The sequence below is a fragment of the Procambarus clarkii genome, chromosome 70 (assembly GCF_040958095.1).
Source record: "Procambarus clarkii isolate CNS0578487 chromosome 70, FALCON_Pclarkii_2.0, whole genome shotgun sequence".
Classification (NCBI taxonomy): domain Eukaryota; kingdom Metazoa; phylum Arthropoda; class Malacostraca; order Decapoda; family Cambaridae; genus Procambarus; species Procambarus clarkii.
The window spans coordinates 5,784,547-5,810,846 of NC_091219.1; the positions used below are offsets into that span (position 1 = coordinate 5,784,547).

General features: G+C 40.2%; 1 protein-coding gene across 1 annotated transcript in view; it reads right to left on the minus strand.

Annotated features, from left to right (window-relative positions):
• Positions 1–734: 734 nt before the first annotated feature.
• LOC138356144 (macrophage mannose receptor 1-like) overlaps positions 735–26,300 on the minus strand; it is a 73,327-nt gene continuing 47,761 nt past the window's right edge. The window contains exons 4-12 of the mRNA XM_069311891.1: positions 24,095–24,207; positions 22,151–22,285; positions 18,764–18,935; positions 13,002–13,128; positions 11,721–11,842; positions 7,856–8,020; positions 7,645–7,713; positions 6,979–7,137; positions 735–2,299 (exon numbers count right to left, since the gene is read on the minus strand). Coding sequence (XP_069167992.1) covers positions 2,247–2,299; positions 6,979–7,137; positions 7,645–7,713; positions 7,856–8,020; positions 11,721–11,842; positions 13,002–13,128; positions 18,764–18,935; positions 22,151–22,285; positions 24,095–24,207 — 1,115 coding nt within the window. The 3' untranslated portion in view covers positions 735–2,246. The remainder of the gene's footprint in view (positions 2,300–6,978; positions 7,138–7,644; positions 7,714–7,855; positions 8,021–11,720; positions 11,843–13,001; positions 13,129–18,763; positions 18,936–22,150; positions 22,286–24,094; positions 24,208–26,300) is intronic.

Below are 26,300 nucleotides of genomic sequence, written 5' to 3' on the forward strand. Positions count from 1 at the left end.
TGAAGGTATCTTTGTAATATATTGCTGTGCCACCTCCTTTTTTATTAGGCCTGCTGTTATGAATGGCTTTATAACCAGCTAAGTTGTAGAGTTAGGTATAGTCAAGCCAAGTTTCTGTTAAAATGATGAGTGTTAGTATCAGATAAAATATATCGGTAGTTTGGTAATGCAAAGTTGAAGAACACTTTGTGACTGTTGGTTTGTCTTAATGTTTGCGTTGCTTGGGAACACTGACAATGGAACACCTCCTTCAGCTGTTCTGGCTATAATTTGTTTTAAATTACACAATTATCCTCAATCACATGTGAAGAAGACCTTATATTACAGAGATGATTATTTGCAATATTTCAGTGAAATATATTACAAAATTCCTGTAAAATGGTGAATGGTAGATCGCCAGGTGCAGATACCACAGGAGAGATGTGGATACATGAGTGTCATCTGGGCCCTTCAGGATACATAGCTGCCGACTTTGTCGCGAGTTGAGCATATTATGACATTGTTGGTCCTTGTTCGAGGTGTTCAGCCATACTGCCTGCACACCCCTAACAGTACTAAGTGTACATCATGTTATATATGATATACAAGTTGTACTCTATATCACATATAATGAGTAAAGCTTCTAATATTATGTTGTCTTGCGCCTGTTGTTTATGATTGTTGTGGAGGAAATGTTACAGATTTGTAAAAATAATATTCAGATAACATTTTGCCGGAGAATTAATCCTAAGAACTTCTATACACAAGACTTTATTTTAAATTGACAAACATGTCTACATATATGACAGTACAACTCGATGAGTCAGATCTATATATCCATGTATTATGATTTATGTATTTACACTTTCCAAATAGAGCACATATGTGTTATACAAAATAATTAATGTGCTAAATATATCTTACATTTACATTCTGACCACTGATCCAAACACAGACATTTTATTGACCACTATTTTCAGCCACTGAATGATATCAACGTAGAAAATACTGCAGAGGGAGAAGGTCAGTGACACAAATACAGTAGAGTATACATCTATATCCGTGAGAGACTGTCAGTTTGTGTGAGGTTAAGGGCTGGCTCTTGGTGCTAACCTCATCCACGCTTACAAGATGACACATGGGCGGAGGAGCCGTGGGGGGTTATCTTGAAATTATTTCAGGGCTTAGTGTCCCCGCGGCCCGGTCCTCGACTATGCCTCCTTTTTGTAACATATCCAAAGAAAGCAGCTGTCTAACTCTCAGGTACCTGTTTACTACTAGGTGAACAGAATCATCAGGGGGAAAGAGACTCTGCCCATTTGTTTCCGCCTTCGCCGAGAATCGAACCCTGAACCTTAGGATTACGAATCCCGAGTGCTGTCCACTCAGCCGTCAGAAGCTGTTGGAGTGCCATAGGCATGTAGAGGTCGGGCCCAAGGACAACATTATCAGGGACAGGAAGTTTGACTGGGGAGGTACAGCTGGAAAATTATAATGAAGGTGTCCCAAGGTTAACTCAGACTTAGAAATGTAAGAAATACCGGCATCACTAGCGACCTCCCCCCCCCCCCCCCCCCCCAAGATTTTCGTGAATCATGAAGTCTGAAGTTGGTGATACTTTTTCATATAAGCTTCGATCCTCCCTCCCCCTTCACCTTACCCCACAATATTTCTTGCAGGAGGAGGGGTAATGTGGATGACCTCGACCAGCCTATGACAATCACATACTGCCCATGTGTCATCTTGAAAAGTTGGGTAATGCTATCCCTGAGCGTCTGGCCTCGAGCCTTTGACATTATCACCTACAGATATATAATATATATGTGTGTGTGGAGGTATGCGTGTGATTAATTTGTATTTATAAAAGAAAATAGGGTTTGTGTTTCATTATTACACAAATTTCGTCACAAAAAGAAAATATACTTCCTTGCGAAAAGTATATACAATAACTTCTTCCAGATTATAGATTAAAGAGCACAATTTAGCGTAAAAATAATATTTGTATATATTTGAGAAATTATTAATTATTATTTATTAAGTTCATGATTAGCAATTTAAAATTTCACAGAGGCATACAACAGAGTCGACTGTAATACTAATTCTTACCTTAGGGAACATCATAAATATATTGTTATACTAGTTCACATCACTTATCATTCTTTCACTTAAGTTACTTTCAGGCGGCCTCCACCCAAGCTGTGTTGCTACTCCATGCTGCCACTACAGTCACTTGAGGGTGGAGCTGGCGGCCTCGTGCTCTCACTGTCTTAGGCTTCAGAAATGCCATTGGTGATGTTCATATTAACTTGTCCTCTTTCATCTGAGGGAGACAGTACACTTTGTGGTGAGTCTCTTGATGTTATGTGACTGTCTGCGTGTGGTCATGGCTGATCAATACATACTATCTTCCAGAAAGATCATATTATCTTCCAGAAAGATTATATTATCTTCCAGAAAGATTATATTATCTTTCAGAAAGATTATATTATCTTCCAGAAAGATTATATTGTCTTCCAGAAAGATTATATTATCTTCCAGAAAGATTATATTATCTTCCAGAAAGATTATATATATAAAGACCGCAAAGAATGCATACAAAATTATTAAAAAAAAAACAGAGGCTAAACCTCTTAATTAGTTCTCTCATATTACTAGCAGCTATATTTCAACCCATCCTCTTGTTTAGATAGTAGTTTTAGTAGCTATGAATACCATAGTGCAACGATTGACGTACTAAGCAATTAGCAGAATTTTATACTATTCACTTTATGGTCCGAAAAAAATAAGCTAAAAAAATATAAATATTCCTAGGCCTAGTATAGCACACATATGTACTATATCAGGCCTAAGATATCGTGTACTAGGCCTAGGAAAGTTAGGTTAGTTTGTCTTTGCAACAAAAATATAAAATCTTTCCAGATTTGTTCAAATTCAATAGTACCGATTTCTACATTCTAATTGCGTTATACGTCGGCATATATACTATACTCATCGTTACTATAAGTACTACTTATATAGGAAGATAGGCTGCATATTTAGTATATAATAATAATTATTATTAGAAAATATACAGACAAATATGATAGTGGTTAATTAATTATTATAGAAAATATATTTAATGACGTCACCAACTCACAAAACATTTCGGGTGTAAATTATAAATAATTGAGTTTAATTATTTTATGGTTAATGAGGTAAATGGTTAATACTAAACGAGAACTAAACCAACATCAATTGTTCAGGCAAATTTAGCAAATGATGTGCAAATTTTAGGCAATAATGGTGAAAGGCCTAGATTAATTTATTATACAAGATGCAGTTATGGGTGAGACTATTCGCAGCCAGCCATTAATATACGCAGTCAGCCATTAATATACGCTTCTACGTATTGGGAAATACGTAGAAGGACTTCTACGATTGCCGAGTTTACTGGCACTCAAAATACGTGGGTTAGCATTTGAAAAAAATGTTGTGTCATCAGCAAATAAAATTGGGTTCAGGTGTTGAGTAACGTTTGGTAGATCATTGATGTAAGTGAATAAGAGGAGTGGAGCAAGTATACTGCCCTGTGCAACGCCAGTGTTAATTGGCAGTGTGGGAGCTGTGGTCTCGTTCACAGAGGCCACAGAAAATATTTAAAGTACTGAAGGGAGTGACCCATGGTTCAAGAGAGGTGCAATTTGAGAGAAAAAAACTGAATGATTGTGGTTACTGTGCAACCCGTCTTCCTGATAGAACGCCACATTTTGACGTATACCTTATGTTCCTTAGGTATTGGGAAATACCTGAGGCCAACATTTGTCGTACTGGAAAATGGTCGCGGCTCGCGAAGTTGACATACTGTCCCGTTTTCTGTTTTGGGTCCCCTGGTAGGTTAGGATAAGGGCACCTTACCACGACAGTTTCTTGATGTTGAGGAAACCTTAGCTTGAGTGAAGCGAATAGAGATATAGTCAATTATGATTTATGATATGCACTCATATGGTGTCGGTTAGACTAATTTTAATTAGAACTCGAAGGTTGCGTTTAGTCTCGGCCTAAATGATGGTGTAGATACCTCTTATTTGTTTTTAAGGTGTTAACATATAACATTTTCACTGTAACGTTGAAGAGTTTCTTCTAACAATTGCCCCCGCCCCTTTTTATGTGTGTATGTGTGTGGGGGGGGGGGGGGCTGAAAGATTAACAAAATAGATTATAATAAAAATTCTTAAAATTAAAGGAGTATAATTTTATCCAAAAAAGTTGGTAAAAATATGTATTTTTCATTTTGAGGGGGTAGCACAAGCTTGACTCTTTAATATATTACTTTGTGTACATGACAAAAATAAATGTCGTATAAGGAGAACGCAATCTTATACTAAATTTCTCTTTATATCAGTCTTAAGGCTTCCAATCGAGAAAAATGTTGAAAAAAAGTACTCTTAGTTAGAAAAGTACTCTTTTCAAACATTTTTTTTCGTGCTAAGTTCTTCACATTTAGGCTTGCGACTATCTTCTCTTTATGCTTTAAGATATCCCTATTAACGCTGTTCTATATAATATTGATATCCTGATAAATAAAACTAAGATACAGAAAAACTTAGACGCTAGAATCTTAAAGAAATGAAAAGAGGTAGCCTGATGTACACATGTATTTCTAAAAATAATATATATGTATTTTAAGCAAATCAATGGAAACTCCTATAAACTAGAACTATTTTAGCAATGTTTTAATAAATTAATTCACTAGGGGAGCGCAATCAGTCTAATCCTCTAAAAAATGGAATTATGAGAAGAATTCTTAAAATAAGAGGGGCTGTTAAATTCTTTGTAATCAGGTAAAAAAAATCATTTTGAGGGGGAGAGCGCAAGCCTGACTTTTTCAATATATTATTTTACTTAAATAATAAAAATATATATCGTATATGACAGCATGATTTTACATAATAAGATCACTATATTAATCTAAATTTTCATTAGAAAAATATTGAGGAAGATTATCTTCCTCAATATTTTTGATAATGAATTTCTCTTCTTTAGGTTTCTGACTCCATTCCCCTTATACTTTAAGATGTATCAGATGAAGCTCCTCCTAATATTTTATGTAATTATGCAATAATGGAATGAAAACTATAATATTAAAATTTAAGATGATATGAAATGAAATAATACAATTAATTATGAACATATCAACATGAATAAGTTTATATGAACATTAAATGTATATAGATGTGTAAATAAGTATATTATATGCAGTTTAAATGGTTTTTATTGTAAGAGATAGGAGTAAGTTAATACTAGTGTGAAGGTGTTTTATTTTAGGGTTAGGATTTGTGAATATATTTATGTATAATGGAGTTCCACTAAATCTTAGAAGATCAAAACTTCTTGTGCTATTAACACATGTACAAATATGAAATTTGAACGGAATTAAACTGCTCAAGAAATAAGTTAGAAGCTTTTTCTTAGCCAGTAAATTTCCTTAATAGGAAATAATTTCAATTTTTCCATTAACAGTGGAATACCTCTATTTGGTTTATACTAATATAATAATATCTTAAACCTCGGAGTAGTTAATGACTAGAGGATTGGAATTTAGGTGAGCGGAGTTTTACAAAGTTTGGTTTTTGCTTTGGACTTTGTTATATAATTATTTAATATATATATATATGTAAATTTTAGTGGAATGTATTTTGCTTAAAGTGGGGTAGAATGAGTGTGCTATATTTAATATTAACAATAGGGTAATTGTTGAGTTACTAAATTATAGAAGGTTTGATAAAATCTTGCGCCAGCAGTTGTGGTTATACGTGGAAACTGAATGAAGTATATTAGTGAAAGTTAATAAATTAATTTTAAATGAGAGTTTATGCTTATAAAGAGTGAAATTTGGTTATGAAATATACAAAGGTTTATTTAAGAGTTAAGGTGGTGAAGCTTAAAAAGTTATGGTATGGATTATAATTAGATACCCTCGCACACTTAAATTTAATTAATAAGAGCAAGAATATTGCAAGTTATGTTCTTTAAATTAAAAAAAATTGGGGTGTTTTAGTCTAGTCAGAGGAACCTGTTTTATAAACGATACAACACACGCATTATTTTACTTGTTATAGAAAATCAGTTGTATTCCGTCATTATAAGATAATTTAGGAGAAAATATTATTATCATATTATTGAGTATATTAGATCAAGTTGCAGCTTATGAATAAGTATATATGGGTTATAATCAAATTTATTTAATATGTTGACCAGACCACACACTAGAAGGTAAAGGGACGACGACGTTTCGGTCCGTCCTGGACCATTCTCAAGTCGATTGTGAGAATGTCCATGACAATCGACTTGAGAATGGTCCAGGTCGGACCGAAACGTCGTCGTCCCTTCACCTTCTTGTGTGTGGTCTGGTCAACATTCTTCAGCCACGTTATTGTGACTCATCGCCTGCTTATTTGATATGAATTAACTGTTTAAATATATTCATGAAGGAGGAGGATATAATTGTAAGAGAAGAAGTAGTGAGTTTTTTTTATAAAAGTTCTAAATTATGTACATTTATGTAAATTCTGTACTGTGACAAAAACCTTATGCTGGTTAACAAATAGACCCTTAGGGTACTAATTTTTCTCAATAGCTGCTTATATCAAGTCAAGGATATTAATTAAAGATTCGTTGATTATTTCGCGACTATAAAACTTGATTTTTAAGAACTCAGTATATTATGTTTATCTAGGAGGGAGTAAAAATGTTTATTCATTACCTTTTTCAAACATTTTGCGCTAGGTGGGCAGGCTTGATAATGGTCTAAAGTTATTAATGTCAGTGAGATCACTTTTATGGAGTGGAAATATTCTAGCCAATATAAGACTAAAAGGAAATGTTCGGAGTTAGTGATTTATCGTAATGTTATGGCCGAAGTGTTCGTGAATGTATGCGACTGTTTGTGCTCCTTCTACATAGAGCAAATATTTAGAATGAAGCATTGATTTACGTTATAAAGCGATGCAGAAAACTTACCTGCAGAATATAACGTGTTGCTGAAGCTCAAAATTCCAGGTTGTTGAACTTTCTTTGACTTCTGGACGAAGCTGTAGCCAACGAAGCTCACGACCGCCACCAGGAAGAGGACGGCGATGACGATACCAGCCACGCCACCTGCACCCAGACCTCCGCCACCTGTGTGAGGGTAGGAGGAGACTTTAGACTTGTGTGAGGTGAGGAGGGGAGGGGGTTCTGGACATGTGTGAGGTGAGGAGGGGAGGGGGTTCTGGACATGTGTGAGGTGAGGAGGGGGAGGGGGTTCTGGACATGTGTGAGGTGAGGAGGGGAGGGGGTTCTGGACATGTGTGAGGTGAGGAGGGGGAGGGGGTTCTGGACATGTGTGAAGTGAGGAGGGGAGGGGGTTATGGACATGTGTGAAGTGAGGAGGAGTCTGGACATGAGTAAGGTGAGAGGGGGTCTGGGCATGAGGTAGATGAGGCGGGGTCTCGTTAGGAGTGAGGTGAGCGGGGGTGTCAAAAACTAATTCTAATTTCAGAGTGTTATAATTAAATTTACTACATTCGTAGTTCATTATATTTTGCTTTATATAGGTTTCACAGCATAAAATGATTTAAAACCTCCCTTTTTATGAGGAAACGTATGAGGCAGAGCAGTAATATATGTTAGCTAGGTGTAGCCTACCTCTGCCTGGAGAGTGAGTGGTGACAGCTGGAGTAGGATTGTTATTGCTCGTTGGGTCATGGTCTTGGACTGCGAAGGAGAAGTAGTAATGAATATCCTTCACCAAACACCCCAATTATGTCATTATATTGATTTAGCTTGTGCTATAGGCCATATTAGAGGATAAAATTGTATTCGAAGTTATGCGAAATAGACAGTGTAATACAATTACTTTTTAAAATTTTACAAATGGAATATCTTAGGTTTGAGCAGATGCCATCGTTCCAGAGGCCAGAGGTCTGGCTGACCTCTGTGCACTGCTCCTCCTCGCTGCTAGGCTGACCATCTTGCCAATTGGTGAAGTCGAAGCCAGTGCCATCGCTCCAACCAAAGTCTCCTGTGATGAAATTGTCGCAAATCACTATTTGTTTGATGCTTCTCACAAAGAAAGACTTTTACTCAAGTTATTATTGTCTTTCCTTCACTGCAGTGCCATTTATCTCAAAATATCTCACAAACTAGCTGTTGTAGGAATGATCTAGAATGTTGTATATACGCATGGGACCCACCTGGTGGAGCTGGACCCACCTGGTGACCCGCAAGCATTCCCTGGGGGGATTGGCGGTGAAAATAATTGCCGCCTTTGTTCAGTTTTGTATAATGAATTATTTTACAGAATTCACTTATTTAGAGAAATTAGTCTTCATTCAAATTGTATAATATTCCTGGTTATAGTATTAAGAGTACCCTGATTGCTAGAAGAATGAGTTAAGTCACCATCAGTGACGTCACAAACCGTGACTAGACCTCGGCGCGGAACAATTTGAGTGACCTCAGCGGTCACAGGTCATCAGAGTTTCCATGTCCACTATTTCTCAAAGGTCAAATAGCCATTTTGTAATTGGGAATAGCTCTTCCCTAAGATGCTTCTGTAATTAACTTCAGTTAAAATAATTCAACCAATCTGGATCATTCAGTGCAACAGAGGTTAGTTGTTAAACTTAAGCCTTGCAAGTAACTTAGACGAGGCGGAAGGATACAGATCTGGGCATCTGGGTAGAGAAGCATGTGGGAAGGACAGTGTGGGATCCGGAGCAACACAGGGAAGGTGTCCACTCCACCTTTACCCAGACCAGCAGTCCACCACTGATCACATTCAAGGTAGAGTTGCTTAGAGTGTTGTTATAGGGAATAGGTCAACTCATTGCCAAAGTAGGGAGTGTTAATGATAGGGAGTGCTTTTATTTAGTTTTTGTTTTAGATTTTGAATAAATTAATTATTTAGTAAGTTGCATTTCTATTAATTTCCATTTCATGTTTCCAATGTCTCGTGTCCTTGTCACGTGGCCCCCACGAGGCCGAGTTTTCGTTGGGCCGCAAAACCTAACAAAGATTAAGAATTCATTGATTGTTTGATTGTTAATGATCCCTTTGATTTTTGTCAAAGGGATCTTTGATCCCTTTGTCATCCCTTTGATTGTTAATTAATTCCAAACTTAACGTAAAAAGACAACCCTCCCATATATTACTAGTGGGGATCAAGCCCCAAAGTTATTGATTAGCATGATCGATCCAGACCTCGGTCATTGCTCAGTGTTACTGGTCTGGTGGTGGCAGCGAAGGCGACTCTAGAGCTTTGCTAGAAGTCTATTTCACATCATACGGGTTGTAGAATCTTAAGTCGGTCAATCGTCTTAAGACCACGTGGCGTGGGGTTGGTTCAAGTAAAAGTTTTGGGGTCCCTTGGTATGGAGATTTAAAGTAGAATACGGGTAAAGAGAGGGGTAGAGAGAGAACGGAGAGACTAAAGTACAGAACGAATACCCCCCCCCCCCATGTTACAGCTCCAACCAAAGTCTGCTGTGATGAAATTGTCGCAAATCACTATTTGCTTGATGCTTCTCATAAAGAAAGACTTTACTCAAGTTTTTATTGTCTTTCCTTCACTGCAGTGCCATTTATCTCAAAATATCTCGTTGACCAAATATAAAATAATTGTTACGTTCCAAATGCGATATATAGGACACAGTGTTCAGGGTGAATATGCAGGTTGTCTTAATACCTTTAATTCTCTTCTCGGAGGCTATGGGTCACCATAATAATATATTAATATAAAACAAGTAATTAAGTAATTATCAAAAGAAGGCACCAAGCCGGGAAGGCTTTGCACCATCAAATGTGAGGAATAATCAGAGGTCGCTAAATATCATTAAGGATGCCAATATCAGAACAAAAGCACATAAGGCGAACAATATCAAAAGTATCCGATTCACCAAGAATTCTATCAAGGGACAAGTGATCGTGAGGGACGGTCGGAAGCAAGACATACGCTCGTCCTGGAAGTCCGGACATTCAACAAGGATATGCTCGAATGTAAGAGGGACAATGCAGTTTGGACAATAAGGAGCAGGGCGGCACTCCATTAAGTGTCCGTGAGTTAAGCGTGTATGGCCAATATGCCAGAGCCGTTTCCCACCACCAGTTACACTGGTAGGAGGAAGGCCACGGGGACACACTACTATTAAGAACACGCAGTTTGTTACCAATAACAGAAGACCAACGACCCCTGCCAACGGGCAAGGATTGAGGAATGAATAACTGGGTAAAAGGTGGAATAAGAAACACCTTTACAAGAGATGGGACAAGTGCAGATAGCTTTCTTAGCGGCAGCGTCCGCACGCTCATTTAAAGAAACATCAATATGGCTGGGAACCCAGCAAAACTCCACTGTCTTAAATCTACTGGTGATAAAAAACAGCCAATGTTGACTTTCGACTACTACAGGATGGACTGGATTAGGAGGACCCCTTTACGGGGGCACGGGCGAAAGGCCACGAGGAGAAATATTGGTAGCACGAACTGAAAGAGAATCTTGTAAGCGAGACAACCATACAGAAAGAGGTAGGTGATGAAGAAGGAACAGGAACCACAGGAGGGGTAGAGGTCAGAGTACGACATAAGTGAGGATGTTGTAAGGACCGTGCAAGATAGCGAAGACAGTAGCAATCACGGTGATCCTGTAGAGACAGGACGCCAGTTTAAACATACAGGCATATGGTAGGAATCGAACGAAAGACACCAGAGCTGAGCGTAACCCAGTATGGTGCAGAGCATCAAGACGTTGAAGAGTAGGAGGAGCAGACGAGTAGGCAGGGCAACCATAATCGAGTTTAGACAGCACCAAAGAGGAATGTAAAGAGAGGAGCGTGCGCCTATCCGCTCCCCAAGAAGTATGGGACAAGACCTTATGTAAGTTAAGGGCCTTAGAGCATTCAACTCGAAGGTAAAAGATATGGGGCAACCAAGACAAAAGAGTGTCAAACATTAGCCCTAAATGCTTAGCAGAATCTTTGTACAATAGGGGATGACCATAAAGAGGGGGGGGGGGACACAGAACGACCTGCTTCCGAGTAAAAGTCACAGCACAAGTTTTAGTTGTAGAGAACTTGAAGCCATGATTGGAGGCCCAGAAAGACACAGCATCAATCACAAGTTGAAGGAAAGGCGAATTATCACTTCGACAGCAGAGGGTAAGATCGTTAACATAAAGAGCGAAAAAGATGCCAGAGGGAAGGGTGGAAAGAAGACCATTGAGGGCAACCAGGTAAAGAGTAGTGATTAGAACACTACCTTGGGGTACACCTTCGTATTGCCGAAGAGGCAGAGAGAGAGCGGTACCAAGCCTCACTCTAAAGGAACGACTAGAAAGGAAGCTTTGGAGAAAGAGAGGGAGATTACCACGAAGGTTAAAAGAACGAAGTTGGGACAGAATATGGTATCTCCAGGTGGTCTCGTATGCCTTTTCCAGGTCAAAGAGGACAGCAAAAACAGAGGTCTTCGCAGCAAAAGCAGTACGAATATAGACCTCCAAGACACCAAGACATCAGTAGTGCTGCGGTACTTGCGAAAGCCAAATTGAGAAGGGGAGAGGTGGTGATAATATTCCAAGAACCATATCAGACGGACATTGACCTTATGTTTAAAGAGTCTGTAGAGGCAACTCGTGAGGGTAATGGGGCGGAAGTCCTTAAGGTAAGGTTACGTTAGGTTAGGTTAGGTCAGTATAAAGTCTCCTGCAACATCATGACCAAACTCACCATGTGACTTCTGCACAAGGCCAATCCACAGTGGAAATTGCATATTCTTGGTTGCCATGGTGATGAGCTTCATCTCCTCTTCTGAATGGACTGATGCTAGGTTGGCAGCCTCCTGCAAGCATCTGTGAAGAGGTACAATACTTACTTCTATAATAATAATATTAACTTTTTAGAGAAGGGCTCACTTTGCCAGCATCAACATCTGCTTTCCTAAGTAATATTGTTTACTGTTGCTACTTAGTAACTACTTACTACTGCTACTTAAGTAACTACTTACTACTGCTACTTCACGAAATGTATTTTGCTACCGAAGTAATAGTACTTATAGGAGTGAGTATTGTTAGACACCTTTTATATAAGTGATCTTAATCTCTTTCATGTTCAGGCCAGTTACTAGTTAATTAGTGGATTTTTCCAGCAGCATTAAAACAGCTAGCCAGAGGCGTCTGGTAACGTTGTGGTTCCCTGTGTTTGAGGTTAATTATTCCATATAAAACAGTAAAATTTGCCGGAGATCACATAAGATCAACGTCTCCTTTCATTGTGGTATTATTTTATCTTTGTTAATTTCTTCTGTGGATTATAGTAGTAGGCATCCATCAGTCTCAGGAGACTATGGAGTTGCGCTCTGGTTGTCGGTCTGGAGTGGCCTCACCAGGGCGCAAAGCCAGGGTAGGGTGATTCGGGGGAGAAGCTGTTACCCAGGCCGCAGGTTCCCTCCTCTCCACGACGCTGAAAGTCTCCAATGGAAAGGCATACGCCAATACGATTGGTTCCAGCGCCGTCGCAGGAACTGTGAGTTCCGGGGTTATTGTCGTGGTTATCACAGTGTTCTAAGAAATGAACTAATCTCGTGCTCTCTCATCATGTCATATATAATAAAAGATTTCATCACCTCTAAAATGTGCAAAATGTAAGTGTAGCCAGTTACCATACTTACTCCATATCAGCATGATTACAGTACCTGATGGAGGAGGATCAAGGAGCCTTATTTACTCCATATCAGCATGATTATAGTACCTGATGGAGGAGGATCAAGGAGCCTTATTTACTCCATATCAGCATGATTATAGTACCTGATGGAGAAGGATCAAGGAGCCTTATTTACTCCTTATCAGCATGATTATAGTACCTGTTGGAGGAGGATCAAGGAGCCTTATTTACCCCATATCAGCACGGTTATAGTGCCTGGGTGGAGGAGGATCTAGGAGCCTTATTTTCTTCATATCAACATGATTATAGTGCCTGGGTGGAGGAGGAGGATCCCGGAGCCTTACTTACCCCATATTGGCATCACTCCAGGACTTGAGGTCCTTGATGAAGAGATAGCAGTAGCCGCCACCAAGGTCGAGCCAGCGGGAGTCAGGACAGCGGCCGGTGAGAGGCGGGTCTGGGGTCGGCACCGTCCCTGACACACTCAAACAATTACTATCAAATTTCCATCATTTTAAAGACTGTGAATAACCTTAGATAATCTAGCATTTAAATGAGCAACTTATTACGTGTTGAACATGCAATAAAGATACATTAATAATAATTAATTATTCACTGTGTCGGGGGACAGGAAGCCAGAGTGTATGCATACACGTTAGGCTTTTATCGAGCTCCTCCCTCCCCCCCATCAAGGCCGAATTACTGACCCCGCCCCGGATGCAACCTCACAACAAGCTGAATAACTCCGGAGTTTCTACACACTGCTAGGTGAACAGTGGCATTGGGTAAAAGGAAATGTGCCCAACTATTTCTGTCCCGCCCGGGATACGAACCCGAAATTCTTGATTGTGTGTCGAGAACGAACCCGACTGCATAAGGCTTCTAAAATGTATTAATTAATGATTTTACACGTAAAATGTATTGGGCTGCAGTAGATGAGGAATATGGCACCTGTTGGTAGGTCAGAAGACCTTAGGGCCGGCCACACACGTGCAGTTTTAACTGACAGTTATAACTGTTCAGTTAAAACTGTCAGTTAAAACTGCACGTGTGTGGGTATCTCAGTTGCCATTTCGTCAGTTCAACAGAACTGTACAGTTAAACTGCGACAAATGCAATGTTCCATATTTTTAACTGAAAGGAGTAACTGAACTGAGCGTGTGTGGGGGTTCGTAACTGTACAGTTCTCAACTTCTCATTTCTACAGGTGGTAGCGGTGAGTGCAGTTTGAGATGGCACGTAAACAAAATCAAGTGATTGTTGAATTCACTGAACTCTATCGATCTGAACCTTGCCTGTGGCAAGTTAAAAGTGAAGAGTATCATGACCGCACAAAGAAAGATGTTGCCTATAGCAAATTAGTAAAGAAGTTGGAGGAACTTGAGCCTGGTGCCACTAAGAAGTCAGTCTTGATGAAAATTAATAGTTTGAGAAGCGCTTATCGCAAGGAGAAAAAGAAGGTTGAGGCATCAAATAAATATTGATGCCTCAAATAAATCGTTGCGTCATTAGAAATATTTCCACTACGGCGATTTAGTGTAATCATATTTGATTGTAAACTATCACAGCCACTAGAAATAACAGATCCATCATTATTATTTTCTTGATACATAAGGTTCACAGGGGCGTATGTACTAGATTGTTGTTCAATCAAGAAGTTATGCAATGCACAAGTACCCATTACTACTTTCACAATATTCTCTGGTTCTAAATTAATTGGGCACTGAAAAATACGGAAGCGTGAAGCAAGTATCCCAAAAACATTCTCTACAATATGCCTTGCTCGAGATAATCGATAGTTAAAAACCTCTTTTTTGGCCGAATCTAATAATCCTTGCCTGAATGGCTTCAAAATATTAGTTCTGAGAGGAAATGCATTACAAAGAATACACCAAGAGCGGCAAGATCGTACTCCTCGGAATCCACGGTAAAACTGAGGGATTGAACTGTATGTGTGTGTGCATTTCATTTTTAACTGACGTCAGTTTGAACTGTGACAGTTATAACTGAACAGTCATAACTCAGTTAAAACTGCAAGTGTGTGGCCGGCCTTAGTGGGGAATATGACACCTGGTGCCAGGTAAGAAGACATTTAGTGAGGAATATGACAAGTAATCTCACTTAATTCATTACATTATTAACGGGACTGATCGCAACATCAAAACTGCCGGGTTTTAGTCAAAATTAAACCACCGTAAAGTTGAAGTTTGTTAAGCTTGTGCATGGATAGCTTAGGTGAGTTGCGTAAGCTCAAGTGTATCCAGGTAGACACAACAATTACATTTTTGACAGAGTGTCATATCGTGAGAACTTTGCATCATGACAATACACAAACTAATATTGACTCGTTAAAGTCAATATTAGACATCAGTGACTGGATATAATATTAATAATTCCTGAGTATATCAAAGTATTACAGTAATACTTTTCATTTTAGGAAAGTAAAAACGAAAGTAACATTTCTGGTGAGGTAGTGATATGACACTATAGCAGTGGCCACACTATCCACGAACAACGTTGAAAAACGTTAGAACAACGTTACTTCAACGTTGAAGCAACGTTACTTTAATGTTGGGACAACGTTACCTCATCGTTGGAGCAACGTTACTTCAATGTTGAAGCAACGTTACTTTAATGTTGGAACAACGTTACCTCATCGTTGGAGCAACGTTACTTTAACGTTGGAGCAATGTTAGAGCAATGTTACTTCAACGTTGGAGCATACCTGGACACTCCAGGTATGCAACATTACTCTCTGATATTGTGCGCACTGCCTTCTTGTTGTTGGACTGTCTTCATCAACGTACTGCTGACATCACCGGACTGCTGGCATCAACGGACTGATGACATCAACGGACTGATGACATCAACCGACTGCTGACATCGACGGACAGCTGACATCAACGGACAGCTGACATCAACGGAATGCTGACATCAACGGACTGATGACATCAACCGACTGCTGACATCGACGGACAGCTGACATCAACGGACTGCTGACATCACCGGACTGCTGACATCACCGGACTGCTGACATCAACGGACTGCTGACATCGACGGACAGCTGACATCAACGGACAGCTGACATCAACGGACTGCTGACATCACCGGACTGCTGGCATCAACGGACTGATGACATCAACCGACTGCTGACATCGATGGACAGCTGACATCAACGGACTGCTGACATCAACGGACTGCTGATATCACCGGACTGCTGGCATCAACGGACTGATGACATCAACCGACTGCTGACATCGACGGACAGCTGACATCAACGGACTGCTGACATCAACGGACAGCTGATATAAACGGACAGCTGACATCAATGGACAGCTGACATCAACGGACAGCTGACATCAACAGAACTGCTGACATAAACAGGTTGCTGACATCAACAGAACTGCTGACATAAACAAAACTGCTGACATAAACAAAACTGCTGACATAAACAGAACTGCTGACATAAACAGGTTGCTGACATCAACAGAACTGATGACATAAACAAAACTGCTGACATAAACAAAACAGCTGACATCAACAGAACTGCTGACATAAACAAAACTGCTGACATCAACAGAACTGCTGACATAAACAAAACTGCTGACATAAACAAAACTGCTGACATCAACAGAACTGCTGACATAAACAGGTTGCTGACATCAACAGAACTGCTGACATAAACAGGTTGGTGACATCAACAGAACTGCTGTAAAGGTGAGGAGAACTGACAGCAGCTCTCCCTAGAGTGTCTGTCTGCTCTGCTTCAGTCCCTGGGAAGCCTCTTAAGTCTGTAGGAAGAATTAATGTCGCGAGATTCGCAGACAAAAATTATATAATTCTCTGCTTATAGGTTATATGTACTGACATGAGTTTTCAAAGCTATACTCCTAGGGACCTCGACGCGGTCAGGAAGCCGGCGGCTTGTCAAACGCTCCCTCCCAGTCATTCCTGGGGATTTTGTTTACCAATGAGTTTTAAGCTGAAATATTGTCAGGGTATTTACGGTCTCAGGAGGAAAGTATTTGTGTATTGCGTCGTTGCTTCAGAAAGGCTGGTTGCTATATACAGAAATTAAAGGTTAAATTTTTTCACTATTAATTGTTTTCGAGAGTGGTAGCCTGTGTGTTAGCCTTCCTGGCTTGCGTCACCTTTCTGGCTTGTGTCACCTTCCTGGCTTGTGTCACCTTTCTGGCTTGTGTCACCTTACTGGCTTGTGTCACCGTACTGGCTTGCGTCACCTTCCTGGCTTGCATCACCTTCCTGGCTTGTGTCACCTTACTGGCTTTCGTCACCTTCCTGGCTTGTGTCACCTTACTGGCTTGTGTCACCTTACTGGCTTGCGTCACCTTACTGGCTTGCGTCACCTTCCTGGCTTGCATCACCTTCCTGGCTTGTGTCACCTTCCTGGCTTGCGTCACCTTCCTGGCTTGTGTCACCTTACTGGCTTGTGTCACCTTCCTGGCTTGTGTCACCTTACTGGCTTGTGTCACCTTACTGGCTTTCGTCACCTTCCTGGCTTGTATCACCTTACTGGCTTGTGTCACCTTACTGGCTTGCGTCACCTTACTGGCTTGCGTCACCTTCCTGGCTTGCATCACCTTCCTGGCTTGTGTCACCTTCCTGGCTTGCGTCACCTTCCTGGCTTGTGTCACCTTACTGGCTTGTGTCACCTTCCTGGCTTGTGTCACCTTACTGGCTTGTGTCACCTTACTGGCTTACGTCACCTTCCTGGCTTGTGTCACCTTACTGGCTTGTGTCACCTTACTGGCTTGTGTCACCTTACTGGCTTGCGTCACCTTCCTGGCTTGTGTCACCTTACTGGCTTGCGTCACCTTCCTGGCTTGTGTCACCTTCCTGGCTTCCGTCACCTTCCTGGCTTGTGTCACCTTACTGGCTTGCGTCCTCTTCCTGGCTTGCGTTACCTGCTTGGCTTCCAATCACCTTCCTGGCTTGCGTCCCCTTCCTGCCTTGTGTCACCTTGCTGGCCAGCGTCACCCTGCTGGTCAGCGTCACCCTGCTGGTCAGCGTCACCTTGCTGGTCAGCGTCATCTTGCTGGTCAGCGTCACTTTGATGGTCAGTGTCACTTTGATGGCCAGCGTCACCTTGCTGGTCAGCGTCACCCTGCTGGTCAGCGTCACCCTGCTGGTCAGCGTCACCCTGCTGGTCAGCGTCACCCTGCTGGTCAGCGTCACCCTGCTGGTCAGCGTCACCTTGCTGGTCAGCGTCACCCTGCTGGTCAGCGTCACCTTGCTGGTCAGCGTCACCTTGCTAGTCAGCGTCACCCTGCTGGTCAGCGTCACCCTGCTGGTCAGCGTCACCCTGCTGGTCAGCGTCACCCTGCTGGTCAGCGTCACCCTGCTGGTCAGCGTCACCCTGCTGGTCAGCATCACCCTGCTGGTCAGCGTCACCCTGCTGGTCAGCGTCACCTTGCTGGTCAGCGTCACCTTGCTGGTCAGCGTCACCCTGCTGCTCAGCGTCACCCTGCTGGTCAGCGTCACCTTGCTGGTCAGCGTCACCCTGCTGGTCAGCGTCACCCTGCTGGTCAGCGTCACCCTGCTGGTCAGCGTTACCCTGCTGGTCAGCGTCACCCTGCTGACCAGCGTCACCCTGCTGGTCAGCGTCACCCTGCTGGTCAGCGTCACCCTGCTGGTCAGCGTCACCTTGCTGACCAGCGTCACCCTGCTGGTCAGCGTCACCTTGCTGACCAGCGTCACCCTGCTGGTCAGCGTCACCTTGCTGGCCAGCGTCACCTTGCTGGTCAGCGTCACCCTGCTGGTCAGCGTCACCCTGCTGGTCAGCGTCACCCTGCTGGTCAGCGTCACCTTACTGGTCAGCGTCATAAGAGTCGTGAACAAGATGACAAAGTAGTACCAGTCAAGTCTCTTGGGTTGCCGCAACAGACAGAATACGGGGTACTATAACGCACGAGCCTAACCAACCCACCTAACCTAACCTAGGCATAGAAAACTTGGATGTTTGTGAGTCGCTACTTTTCATAGTATATCTTTTTTTTCTTTTTTTTTTTGAGTTGAGCAACCCATACGTACAAAATTCTAAGTATTAAGTGAGATGACGGGTTGGTCACTGTACCTCCATATGTACCTACCATTGTAAAATTTACAGATGAAAGGCCTGACACCGTCGCAGCTCTCAGCTGACCAGCGACCGTTGGCCGACTTCACCCTGACGCAGGCGCTGACAGACGCATTAGGCTGCCCGTTGTCCCAGTTGGAGTACATGGCCGGCCACCCGTCGCTCCACCGGTACACTTGCTCCTCCTGGAATTAATATAGTTTCTGCATTACATAATAAATCTTAAGTATCCACCAGTTAATTAAAGTTACAGTAAGCTACGCGGTGTGAAATCATCCTAGTTAGTCACGAAGGTTTTATAGTAATAATATTTATTTATTAAAATATAGAGGATCAGATTACAGTGGTTAATGGCTACAGTATTTGTATATTTTATGAAGCCACTGATTATGTGCAGCGTTTCAGGGTTATACAGATATTCTACAATATTGTTCAAGAGTTGAGTCAAAGTGAGATAAGATTTCTACCTTGAGGTTATCTTGAGATGATTTTGGGGCTTATAGTGTTTCCGCGGCCCGATCCTCGACCAGGCCTCTACCCCCAGGAAGCAGCCCGTGACAGCTGACTAACACCCAGGTACCTATTTTACTGCTAGGTAACAGGGGCATAGGGTGAAAAAAAAACTCTGCCCATTGTTTCTCGCCGGCGCCCGGGATCGAACCCAGGACCACAGGATCACAAACCCAGTGTGCTGTCCGCTCGGCCGACCGGCTCCCCCTTCAGTCATGTCACACAGCCGAAACAGTTGGTATACTTTAACATATATATATATATATATATATATATATATATATATATATATATATATATATATATATATATATATATAGAATAACCACATGTGAAAAAATAGAAAATGATTAACGCGTTTTCGGCTAATTCGCCTTCATCAGAGCAAAGTAGAATGAAACTACTGATTATGTGCAGCATAATCAGTAGTTTCATTCTACTTTGCTCTGATGAAGGCGAATTAGCCGAAAACGCGTTAAGCATTTTCTATTTTTTCACATGTGGTTATTCTGCATACTTGGATCTGTGTTTTTGTGACCATTATTGCATATATATATATATATATATATATATATATATATATATATATATATATATATATATATATATATATATATATATATATATATTTATGATCGATGTTCCCTTCAGGAATCTTAATTTTAAGATGAATAGGAAAACCAGGGATAAACTGAACATTTTGTATCAGAATCTTTACTTTAAAAAACATAACGTTTCGAATACTTCTCGTATTCATCATCAGATCTAAAAGAAAAAACAGAAATCACAATCAAATAGCTGGTAAACAAAGAACTCATACTGAATATAATTGCCTATCAAAGAAAGGAAAATGCTTAAAAAACAAAACACTTAAGCGCACTTAAAGTGATCAATACAAATAAAACTTATTAACTGTCACATATATTAAAACTAATTTAAAATCCATTAAACTACAAGATGAAATTTATAACTACTTAAACAAACCATTCCATTAAACTTACGTGAAGTGATCAGAAGTGAAACTTGATACCTAACACATAGATACTAAACACTATAACAAATATTTATATAATGACTACAAATCTACAAAAAATGTATGTAAATTACAAACAGAATAAACGACAATTATAAAGTACTAACCAAAATCTTATAAAAAACTCAAATAATAAATAAAATTAAATACCAAAAAATGTATTATATATCCTAAATAAAAGATTATATTAATGTACAATGTTAAGACTTGATATAAGTAAGAAAGGGCAAAGCCATGGTAAACTAAACAAAATTAAACTACCAAAATAAACAAAAAATCAAATTACAGGGCCTACTGTGCACTATACAGTGTACAATTGAACAGCTGAAAGGTTGCTATTTAACAGAGGCCGCAGCTCCTTTATATATAAGGATTCCATTACTCTCAAATCTGACTGGCCATTCATACAAGGTCCAGAATTTTAAAATCAGATTCCAGCAGAGAATGATCAAACTCATAACAATGGTTTCTAATCTCCGAAAATGCTGGTTTAGACAATGGTAATCCAGTCCTAATCCACCGTCCCTTGTATGAATGGCCAGTCAGATTTGAGAGTAATGGAATCCTTATATATAAAGGAGCTGCGGCCTCTGCTAAATAGCAACCTTTCAGCTGTTCAATTGTACACTGTATAGTGCACAGTAGACCCTGTAATTTGATTTTTAGTTTATTTTGGTAGTTTAATTTTGTTTAGTTTACCATGTCTTTGCCCTTTCTTACTTATTTCAAGTCATAACATTGTACATTAATATAATCTTTTATTTAGGATATATAATACATTTTTTGGTATTCAATTTTATTTAATATTTGAGTTTTTTATAAGATTTTGGTTAGTACTTTATAATTGTCGTTTATTCTGTTTGTAATTTACATACATTTTTTGTAGATTTGTAGTCATTATATAAATATTTGTTATAGTGTTTAGTATCTATGTGTTAGGTATCAAGTTTCACTTCTGATCACTTCACGTAAGTTTAATGGAATGGTTTGTTTAAGTAGTTATAAATTTCATCTTGTAGTTTAATGGATTTTAAATTAGTTTTAATATATGTGACAGTTAATAAGTTTTATTTGTATTGATCACTTTAAGTGCGCTTAAGTGTTTTGTTTTTTAAGCATTTTCCTTTCTTTGATAGGCAATTATATTCAGTATGAGTTCTTTGTTTACCAGCTATTTGATTGTGATTTCTGTTTTTTCTTTTAGATCTGATGATGAATACGAGAAGTATTCGAAACGTTATGTTTTTTTAAAGTAAAGATTCTGATACAAGATGTTCAGTATATCCCTGGTTTTCCTATTCATCTTAATATATATATATATATATATATATATATCTCTGACTGCAAACTCCACACCCTAAAAGTGACAGAACCCAGACAACCAGGCGCACTATACAACTGGTGTACATGGTACCTTAAGCACTCAACCAACTGTGACCGTACAAAAGACGATGGTAGCTGAGGCTATTTCCCCCACCGTCCCGACGGCACTTGATGGTAATCTTGGGAATAGTTATTTCATCGAATCACCTCACTTTGTGGGACCACATGAGCAACACAAATGCAAACAAGCTTAAATGGTCCCCCAAGCATACATGCGAATGAAAACGCCACACCCCAGAAGTGACTCGAACCCAGACCGCCAGGAGCACAATTTAACTGGTGTACATGGTACCTTAACCTCTCGACCATCAGTGACCATACAAAAGACGATGTCCAAAATTTATTTATTTATTTATTTATTATTTGTTATTTATAAATATAATGCTGGACTGAAATATGACAAGAGGACACACAAGTTTTTGCTCATTGAAACTTGAATCAATAACAGGGTGGACTCAAACAAAAGTACAGTACCTGTAAATTATTGAAACCGATCCATGCGTCATCAACAGAGATCTCTTGAGCCAGGACCCACATGAAGGCGTCCTCAGCGAGGTCATGGACTGAGGCCAAGTGAGCTCCTTCATTCACACAAGTCGACTCTGCTTCCTGAAACACATTAGATATATAAATATTTGATTTAGAATTATTATTAATATTAGTACAATTTTATGTTAGACATCAGCCGTCTTTGTTCGAGTTCGCTATATAGTCGTGATGGCTTGGAGCTTTTCCCCTGATAGTTCCCTTTCCTTCATCCCACAGTGTACATTTTACTCGTTAGAAAAGAGATGTTTAACGTTCTCTCCAATTAATGGTATTTCTCTCGAAACTGTAATCATCATTAATTCCTCTGTAAATGTTTTATTACATATAATGTATGTGTTTGCTGTTCACTACAGTGTGTAAAAGATTTACTTGCTGTTCCTGTCACCATCAACTTCTTCTCTAAGCACCAATGTCATATGTCTACCTTTTATTGGTGTATAAGGAACAACTTCAAAATCACTAAGATGAAATAGTTCATAAATATGCCCAGGATAAGGAATACGACAGCCGATGGTATAGCAGGAACGGATGGACAAACACGCTTGGTTATAATACAACAATCACTTGTTTTGAGATCAAATATTGGAAGTCTTGCCAGTCCTACCATAGTATCTCTACAGTTGTGGATTATCTCATAGATATTATTTAAGACATGGCTCAGAGAAAGTATTCAGAGGTTGAAATATGGTTTAGATTTCAAACCTGCTAAGACCCCTGACAAACTCCTCAGGAACCTATGAGGGCCACAGGACTAACAACACTGCAAACCAGGCTGGACGGCGGATCTTATTAAAACCTTTTAAATGCTTCACAAGTTGGAGGATATTAATCCAGACCACTTCTTTAAAAGGTCAAATGTAACACCTACAAGGGACAACAGCTTCAAGTTCTTCAAGACACAATGTAGGACAGAAACAGATGTTTTTGTTTTCACCCATAGGGATTAAACCCATGGAACTGCCTACCCGCCGAATCCGTTAATGCCAACACATTACTTCAGTTCCAAATAAAGTTCGAAAAAATTCTCGAAAACAAGAGGGGGGGGGGAGAGAAAGACTGGCAAGAATGTGAAATCAAAATGCTCTTTTAAAAAATATGAAAACCAGCCATGTAAATGTAAAAAATACTGAATGGCGATGCATAAATAAATATTAACGTGAAGTATCAATGGAAAATCAACAGGAGCCGTGAGTAGGCTTTGAACGTGTGCTCCCAAGCACACGTCTTAAACCACTACACCACGACATGGGCGATAACATTGCAACCTGGGATTCAACTGAATCAACGAGGGTTCACGAGGCGTCCACTGAAGCCTAATCAGCGTTTCACCTCATTAGGGTTAATCAGGTGAAATCAGGGTTAATGTGATTTCTTTGTGAATTTGAAGAGAAGCGAAGGAGGTAGAATTCCTGGACTACATGCCAGAGTGGATGGCTACAAGCAACATGGAAGGTCATTGTGTGAAACCCTGATTAGTCTTCAGTGGAAGTTTGTAGGTACTCTGGAAGATTATTTTAACTCCCACGTTCCAATGCTTTTCACAATGTCACGATATATTGGATGAAGGCGTTTGCTTAGGATTCGAACCCAGAGGATAGGCTAGAATCCTCCTTACAGCACGTACTAATATTCTCACAGTAATTATTGCATTTATAAAATAATAAATCAATGAAATAACAAGAATGTTAAATTTAATACTCTATGGAACACCAGAGTCAAGTTAGGGAAACTTAGCAAATGTATTCATTGAGTTGATCTTGTGGTTACAAAACTCCTAAACTGAGCCGTTTTAATTGTTTTAAATTTCTAATAATCAAAATATCATATTTGTGCATCTTCCATACGACAGAAAATGGAGACAGTACCCACCTGCCAGGACTTAGTAACGTTGGAGGGTCTGTAGCAGCCGTCGTTGTAGGCGATGTACTGGTCGTAGGGGGTGGTGCAGGCCGGGGGCGGGTGGTGGTCATCCAGGCTCGGGTCTGTTAAGAGAACTTCGTCATTCTCTTCAACTATGGCTCTTCATTCATTATTGTAAATGCTATCATCTGCTGAAGAGACAACTACCATAGAATTAGTAAAACTTGAATATTACTGTAGAAACTGGTGTTGTTGTTGTTTTAGAATCAGCTTCTTGGAACAAGAAGTTGCAAGTAGCACGGGCTATGGTGAGCCCGTAGTGGACTTGCTGAATAACAGATTGCACGTGGAACGCCACTTATTTACACAACTTTACCTGAGGGCCACTATATCTCTAGTGGCCTCGACGAAGACAGGAAGCCGGGGGCTTGTCAAAGTTCCTCATATGTGTCCTGATGATTGCATCATATATATATCATAAAGTGACGTTTCACCTATTTTAATGATAACAAGATTTACATTGCAATGTTGGTCCGGATATCTCGCACATCAATACTTTCCTTGTACTTCGTAAAGTTGGGCGATTAAACTTACTAAAGCAACAGGAAACACGTGATTAATTTAGATCAATTGATCAACAGGGATCAATTGAGACAGATCCAACAGAGTATGACAGTTCGCATTACATTAGTGAGCACACGGGCACAGCAACATGGAAGGTCATTGTTTGGGTTACATTAGTGAGCACAAGTGCACAGCAACATGGAACGTCATTGTTTGGGTCACATTAGTGAGCACAAGTGCACAGCAACATGGAAGGTCATTGTTTGGGTTACATTAGTCAGCACAAGTGCACAGCAACATGGAAGGTCATTGTTTGGGTTACATTAGTCAGCACACGTGCACAGCAACATGGAAGGTCATTGTTTGGGTTACATTAGTCAGCACAGTGCACAGCAACATGGAAGGTCATTGGTTGGGTTACATTAGTCAGCACAAGTGCACAGCAACATGGAAGGTCATTGTTTGGGTTACATTAGTCAGCACAAGTGCACAGCAACATGGAAGGTCATTGTTTGGGTTACATTAGTCAGCACACGTGCACAGCAACATGGAAGGTCATTGTTTGGGTTACATTAGTCAGCACAAGTGCACAGCAACATGGAAGGTCATTGTTTGGGTTACATTAGTCAGCACAAGTGCACAGCAACATGGAAGGTCATTGTTTGGGTTACATTAGTCAGCACAAGTGCACAGCAACATGGAAGGTCATTGTTTGGGTTACATTAGTCAGCACAAGTGCACAGCAACATGGAAGGTCATTGTTTGGGTTACATTAGTGAGAACAAGTGCACATAAACAAGGAAAGTCATAGCTTCAGCTACATTAGAGAAAACGTGTGCGTTTTATTGAAAAAAAGTTGGTTCAGCAAAGAAACCGGTTTCTGCCATAGTTAATGGCAGGAGTAACTATTATTCCCGGTCAATTTACACCCAATAACGTTGCTGTATGTTGGCTGGGATGAACATCGACGAGGAGAAACCATTCTAATTATCAGCTAATGCCTGTAACGATAAGTTTCTTACAACGATAGAGAACGCACAAGTGTTCAAGAAATAAATACAATAAAGTTAAAGCAAACTTGCATGATACATATGAGAGAGTTACCTCGCTTCCTCATCATATATGTAAGAGATTTACCTAGCTTTATCAAGATACATGTGAGAGACCTACCTTGCTTCATCATGATACATGTGAGAGATTTACCTTGCTTTATCAAGATACATATTAGAGACCTACCATGCTTCATCATGATACATGTGAGAGACCTACCTTGCTTCATCATGATACATGTGAGAGACCTACCTTGCTTCATCATGATACATGTGAGAGACCTACCTTGCTTCATCATGATACATGTGAGAGACCTACCTTGCTTCATCATGATACATGTGAGAGATTTACCATGCTTCATCATGATACATGTGAGAGACCTACCTTGCTTCATCATGATACATGTGAGAGACCTACCTTGCTTCATCATGATACATGTGAGAGACCTACCTTGCTTCATCATGATACATGTGAGAGACCTACCTTGCTTCATCATGATACATGTGAGAGATTTACCATGCTTCATCATGATACATGTGAGAGACCTACCATGCTTCATCATGATACATATTAGAGACCTACCTTGCTTCATCATGATACA